This window comes from Vespula pensylvanica, chromosome 1 (genome assembly GCF_014466175.1).
Source record: "Vespula pensylvanica isolate Volc-1 chromosome 1, ASM1446617v1, whole genome shotgun sequence".
In the NCBI taxonomy this organism is placed as follows: Eukaryota; Metazoa; Arthropoda; class Insecta; order Hymenoptera; family Vespidae; genus Vespula; species Vespula pensylvanica.
In genome coordinates, this window is record NC_057685.1 from 1,759,310 (window position 1) to 1,766,809 (window position 7,500).

The window sequence follows — 7,500 nt, forward strand, 5'->3', positions numbered from 1 at the left end:
CTCTCTCTCTCTCTCTCTCTCTCTCTCTCTCTCTCTCTCTCTCTCTCTTCCTCGGAGCAGCTTTCTCAATGCTATCCCGTCTCTTCCTTAGGGATCAAATTTCTTCGTGATTAAAGGCCCAAAGAGTAATCTCTCTCCATCTTTTAATCATCATTTATATCATGAAAATTTCAATTTAATTCTCTTTCAACTTTCTTCATTTCGTGTAACATTGTTCGCATAAACGTGTTATATTTTTATTATAATTATTATCTTATATATTAAAAGAATATATTTACGATAAGTACAATATTAATTTAAAAAATTTTCTAAATATTTGAAATCTTTTTTAATATGAAAGAAGCTAATAGCAATGCTCGATTACCGATGAATAACTATTATATAAACAATCATCGTTGTAGTTATTTGCATACAAATGTGTTTGTATCATCAAATTTCCATAATAGACATCATATCGATGAAAGACTGATTTATTTTGATCATTTTATATTCATTCTTTCGTAAGAACACCTACGTAAAGAATACGAGAATTATATATATATATATATGTTTGCAAAATTTTCCTCTATTTTAATGTTTGACATATCGGAACCTATGATTTTTTATTTTTGAGAAGCTTGTAAAAAAAAAAGGAAAATAAAAAAATATATATACTCTATCAACGCATCTTGCATCTATTCAATCATATAAATTATGGTCATATACGGTATGGAAAATCATCAGATATTTGACGGTACACATTTTTTGCAAAGAAGAAATGTCCAACTTCTTCTTCTTCTTCTTCTTCTTCTTTACTTGCAACACAGAAAATAAACGCTGTGTAATTTAATAGAATTATATTACAGATCGATCCTTTTAATTACTCTTTTTTATCATCGATAAGAAACCTGCCTAGGAACAATAATGATAGATATCTACTGACATAGAAATAATGAAATAAAAAAAGAAAAAAGAAAAAAGCAGAAAAAGTTCTTCATACGTCTTTCTTTTATCTTTTTTTCATTTATTCGTCCAATAACGCGCGACAATGAATTTTAAGATGTCTAGGACGATGCGAAAAAGAAAAAAAAAGAAAGAAAAGGAAAAAAAAGTAAAGAAAAAAGGGAGAGAGAAAGAGAATTTTATATTAGATCAACGTGAATGATCTATATTCACAATCGGAGGTTAATCCCATCGAATGTCTTTCTTCTAGAAGATAACTTGTTCGATCTTGAAAAGATTGATATAGGAAGAGAGAGACCGAGAGAGGCAGAGAAATAAAGAGAGAGAGAGAGAGAGAGAGAGAGAGAAAGAGAGAGAAATTATGAGAGAGCGATCGAGCGAGCGAGCGAGCGAGCGAGAGAGAGAGAGAGAGAGAGAGAGAGAGAGAGAGAGAGAGAAAGTCCCTTACAAGGCCGAAGGCAAGTCGACGACAAAACCATTAGTCTCGGCTCTATCGAGATGCCTGTAGGAATACGATTAGGGATGGCTGTCAGCGATACAGAGGCTCCTCAAAAGCGACTGCTAACGCAATTAAGAAGAGAGTAGGGCGTTGCAAGCTCCGCACCATTAGGATGGGCAAGATCGGTCGCTAATTTCCAATTAGCTTAATTAATTATAATTTCCCATTCGAGCGAGGGCCTTTGATCATGGACGAGCAACGTGCTGCTGTTGCTATGTCCTCTCTCTCTCTCTCTCTCTCTCTCTCTCTCTCTCTCTCTCTCTCTCTCTCTCTCTCTCTCGCATTTGTTCGTTCGTTCATTCGTTCGTTCGTTCGTTCGTCGTTATGTTACGTTTATGCCGCCATATTGGATTCGGATATGCAAGGAAATTATAAATTCGTTCGGCGAATTTAAAATTGCGGATTTCTTTTCATAAGAATTTTACGATTTATCCTCAATCATGTATCCCCTTCTCTCTCTCTCTCTCTCTCTCTCTCTCTCTCTCTCTCTTTCTCTTTCTTGTTCTCTCTCTCGTGTTTCTTTCGACATAATATACATATATATATATGGATTGACGAACGTCATTCGTATCTTCGTATACACGTATCTACGTGTATGTAATACAAATGTGTGTACCAGGAAAAAAAATATTTATTTTTATTTATTCGATCGGAAAGCGTGCTTTTAATTATACGGTATTGATTTATAAGCGATTGTGTAATATCTGTCAGATCTCGATTCGATCGTTGCGACTTTTTCTTTTTTTTTTTTTTTCCTTTTTTATATTATTGTTTTATTCAACGAAATGAAAAATGATCGCGTATATCCGGTGATTTGTAAAAAGTCAATGATGAAAATCGTTAATCTGATCGATTGAAGGTGAAGAATAAGAAAAAAAGAAAAGAAAAAAAAAAAAACAGGAGAAAAAGAGGTCAAATCATTACGAGAAATCTTCATTTAAAATCAGTGCACGCGAGATAATCTTAATTGATCGTGCGTGTAATACGGATAATAAAGACCTAAGAAAGTCGAGAGAATGTAAGTACAAAATAAAAGTTTGGTCTGAATGGTCGAACTCATTTAAATCTCAGTACTTAAGTTAGAAACTCTTTTTTAATCTACGAACTCGCTATGTGAATCTCGTCAAAGGCAGAAAATTGACCGGAAGTTTCATATCGTGCCGGATGTTTGTTTATGTCATTTCTCACGTAAGAACGAGGGAGATATTAGAGAAAGGAGATTTCGTTTAAAATAAATTCGAGAGAAGAAGAGAATGAGAGAGAAGGAGAGAAAGAGAGAGAGAGAGAGAGTAAATTGCACATTCACACATATACATAAGTATATTATATACTGAAAGATATATTATATGATAAAGATAGACCAAATACATTTTTATATTATGATATTTTTTTTTTTAATATACATATGAATTTATTTTATATATAATATTTATTTATTAAATAATATAATTATTTTTTGTATATAACATGTATATATATATATATGTACATATGTATGTATTACACATTCAAATCTTTGAATATTAGCTAAGAGCTTTTTTCTTGTACGAAAAAAAATGAACAATTAAAAACTATAACGAACGTTAATGAATCAGGTAATCATAAAAAGAATCAAAGCCAATGAATTATTAAAGTGCGATCGTTAGTATAATCGGTGAATGGATAGAAGAAAAAGATTCATTCTGAGATAATAGAAAGAAAAAGAAGAAGAAAAAAAGAAAAGGAAAAGAAAAAAAGATTAATTAAGTTGGTCGGAAGACAATATTCTTCTATAATGCGATTACGTTTCCATGGTTACAAAGAAGATATTCGAAACGAGAATCCGAGAGGATAAAGGCGATGCCCCTTTCGTTTTCTTATTTTTCGTTCTCGTGAAATGATTTGATAAAATTTACATTTATATATATATATACATATATATATATATATATATATATATATATATATAAGTATATATCAATTATTCTAAGTCGACGAGTATCATGGAGATATTGAAAATCTAAAGTACATGGTCTAAGTAAGCCTTTAGTATTTTAATCAAGTCTATGACAGAATATATCTTTTAAAAATATATAAAGAGATTGTGCTAAAGTCAAAGTAAAAGTGAAAAAAGTGGATGACGTGAAATCTCGATGTATCTATCTATCTATCGATCTATCTATCTATCTATCTATGTATATATGTGTGTGTTATGTATATACCTTACTATATATATATATGCATATATATATCTCCTACACCTCTTCGTGACAATATCATAGCGCATAACTACATTTTGTTATATTAAGCTCTACGATGCGGCCGAGCGCTTTTAGGCGTGTAATTAAATAGTGAACTTTCCGAAATGCGGCAAGGTGACATTTAAAATCCGTCAGAGAAGATCAAGTTGATTGTGTGTTAAAGACAATAAAAAAATATATATATTTATATTAAAAAAAAAATATATAGAAATAATATATGTATATATATACACACACCCACACACACACACATATATATATATACAAGAGAAAGATATATTTATATAAAATATTTATAAAATAAAAAAAGAAAGGTAAAAAAAACATAATAAAACATTCTGCATATACATCTGTATGTATATATGTATTATGATATATATATTAAATTATATGTTCATAAAAAAAAATACCTATACATTATATATACATATATATAATTTATATTATTTATACATATTAATCGTATATATTAAAAATGTCTTGTTATGTTTCCTTTTTAATCCGTCTCATTTGTTTCATTTGTTAATTGTCTTGCCTGTATGTAAACAATCGAAAAATTTATTAACTTTCTATCACGCGTATTTTTTTTTTCTTCTTTTGATCTATTCTCTCTGTGCTTTCTTTTTTTTTCAATTTTTTTCTTTCTCTCCTTTTGATCAGACAATTACCGTTTCTTCTTATCGAACGAAATGTACTCGACAATCTAAGCTTCATTCTTTTCTCCCCTTTTTATTATTCACTCATTCAACGAAAGAGGAAAAGATAATCGAATAATCTCCATCTAAGATAAAGAATCTCGTCGAATAAGATTCAACGAGAAAATATTGAATACAAGATCGATATAAATTTTCATTATATTATTCATTGTTTTTAAACAGGTGCATTTCTGGTCCCTTACTGCATCATGTTGATCGTTGGTGGTATACCATTGTTTTACATGGAACTTGCCTTGGGTCAATTCAACAGAAAGGGTGCGATAACTTGTTGGGGTCGATTGGTACCACTACTCAAAGGTAAACCTTTCAAACAAAAGTATTTTTATATATTTTATATATTTAATATATTTATAACGAATATAATAATTAACGTTGTTCCTTTTTCAATCGTAAGGATTACGATTAAATGTATTTAACAAAGTATATTTAAAAAGAAAAAATAATAAAAAAAAAAAAGAAGAAGACAAAAGATAAATATGGAAAACAAAAAAAAAATAAAAAAGATAAAAAATCTGATCGGATTCTTCGTCCGATGTATATACATGTATACTTATGTATATATTTATCTATGTATAGATACTTACTCTATACTTATGTATCTCTGATCGAAGATACATCGTTTGAAAGGACTGAGATTAGACGAAAGAGTACTCTACAATTTATCAAAATCCTCTTTACCCTCATTACTTCACTCCCTTTCTCCTTAAACCAATGGTACAATAGTACCTAAGCGTTCTAAGATGAGAAAAGGGTGATTGGTATTCCAAGTGCGATCTCAGTGCCATTCACTTTTCACCTTTTTGCACTTACCTTTACTTTTCTTTCCTTTCCATTCCATTCTTTTCCTTTTCTCTCTTTTCTCCTTTTATTTCTTTTTCTATTTCTTTATTTCTTTTATCTTTTTTTCTTTCTTTCTTTCTTTCTTTCTTTTCTCACCATTCGCTGACTGAGAACAATCATCTCGTTCTGAGAGTCGCTGGACCGACTCTCCAACCACCAAAGTTATGTCTCTCATACATATATATTCTGGTATATACGTGCGCGCGTGTTCGCATATATATATATATATATATATATATATATATATATATGTAGGTAGCTTTGCTATCATGTAGAAACGGTGCTATATTCAATTCAGCCATTTACCACGGCACTTTACGTAACACGTATAAATCCATGGAAAGCCTAGGCTTCTCTTTCTCTCTCTCTCTTTTGCTTTTTTTCTCTCTCTTTCTCTCTCTTTCTTTCGTAGAAGAGGAACGCAGAGGCTCGCAAAGAGCCTCCATTTCCGTCGATTTTCAACTTCATTTCCACGCTACGATTTTATCCAGCCAATCCGTCGAACATCGTCGATATATGTATTATATATATATAGATATATATATATATGTATGTATGATGTACGCATGTACTTACATATATATATATATATATATATATATATATATATATACGATGAACGATCGAAAGGTCAACTCTCCTGTTGACTTTTTCCCATCTTCTATCTCCTATTAAAATTTCTCTTATTTCGAAATCGACATTTATCCGATTTAGAAGATGAATCATTTTCGAACGATATCACTCGATCTGATTCGATATTTTTTTTTAGAAAATTGAAAAAATATACATTTGTGATTTTCGAGTCAAATCCAAAGAAAAGTGTTAACACTGGTACTATCGTTTTTGTCAATTTGACGAGTATTCGAAAAGGAAAAAGAACGAGAAAAGAAAAAAGAAAAGAAAATTGATACAATTTGTTATTAATATTCGTTCGTTTAATTTTACAATAATGAGTAAAGAAAAAGATTTAACATTTCTTTTTTCATAATTATCATTTCTTTCTTTTTTATAATTATCATTAGAGATATCGTAAAACGAGAAATTCAAAATTCATCATCCTGACGTTATTTGGTAAATTGAGTACAGTTGATTTATGATGTCTAATGACAAATTAAAGAGAACAAATTGCAATGATAAATAAAACTTGTTATAAAATTTAATAAAATTAATTAGAAGAGCAGAGAGAGAGAGAGAGAGAGAGAGAGAGAGAGAGAAAGAGAGAGAGAGAGGAGAGAGAGAGAGCGTTAAAATTAAATAGTAGAGTGAACGAGATCAAAAGGGACTTTAACATTTAATTAAAACACCTGGTTAATTTGATTCAGGAATCGGTTACGCCGTTGTCCTAATCGCTTTCTACGTTGACTTCTATTACAACGTGATAATCGCTTGGGCACTTCGTTATTTCTTCGCCTCCTTCTCCGGAATGTTACCTTGGACGACTTGCAACAATCCATGGAACACGCCACTATGTCGTGAGTTCGATGTTAACGTCTCTTATGCCATTGGCGAGCCACCATCCAACGAAGTTGATTTTGATCCGGCTTACAACATTACCGGAGTATTTGCGGTCGATGATCCGTTCGATGTTCTTGCACTCAGCTCGACGAAAAACAATAGCAAACACACCAGTGCAGCTCAGGAGTATTTCAAGTTAGTATCTCATTTTGTTAAACATATTTTTTTTTCATATTCTTTTTTTCAGATATTTCATTTGTTTCCACCTGTCAAAATTGATTAAAACGAGTTATTAATAATTTATAGATTTCATTTAGATCGTTTGCATATGCATGAAGTTTAAAACGCTTTATCGACTGAATCAATCAATTTGAAATATGTAAATGGTTATCTAAAGTTTTGTTTTCTTTTTCTTCCTTTTTTTTTATATGTAAATAAAATTTGAGAACGATTGAATTTTAAATCACATGATATATATATATATATATATATATATTGTTTATATATGAATTATATCATTGTCTTAAAGTCGCGCCATTTTGGAACTCCACGAAAGTGCTGGAATACACGATCTTGGGACCATCAAATGGGACATCGCATTATGTCTATTGGTGGTCTACCTAATATGTTATTTCTCACTTTGGAAAGGTATTTCTACGTCGGGAAAGGTAAAATTTTTCTTTCTTTACGTCACTTATATCTACTTATGAACATTCGCAAGATTCTTGATCGTTAATAGATTCAACATTTTTTTATAGGTGGTCTGGTTCACAGCTCTTTTCCCATATGCAGTACTACTGATTTTATT

General features: G+C 30.7%; 1 protein-coding gene across 6 annotated transcripts in view; it reads left to right on the plus strand.

Annotated features, from left to right (window-relative positions):
- LOC122629271 (sodium-dependent dopamine transporter) overlaps positions 1-7,500 on the plus strand; it is a 17,097-nt gene that overhangs the window by 4,809 nt on the left and 4,788 nt on the right. For all 6 annotated transcript variants that reach the window (XM_043812551.1, XM_043812531.1, XM_043812514.1 and 3 more), the window contains 4 exons: positions 4,560-4,694; positions 6,560-6,887; positions 7,222-7,360; positions 7,451-7,500. The exon at positions 7,451-7,500 is cut by the window's right edge and continues 85 nt beyond it. In XM_043812551.1, the coding sequence (XP_043668486.1) occupies positions 4,560-4,694; positions 6,560-6,887; positions 7,222-7,360; positions 7,451-7,500 (652 nt within the window). The remainder of the gene's footprint in view (positions 1-4,559; positions 4,695-6,559; positions 6,888-7,221; positions 7,361-7,450) is intronic.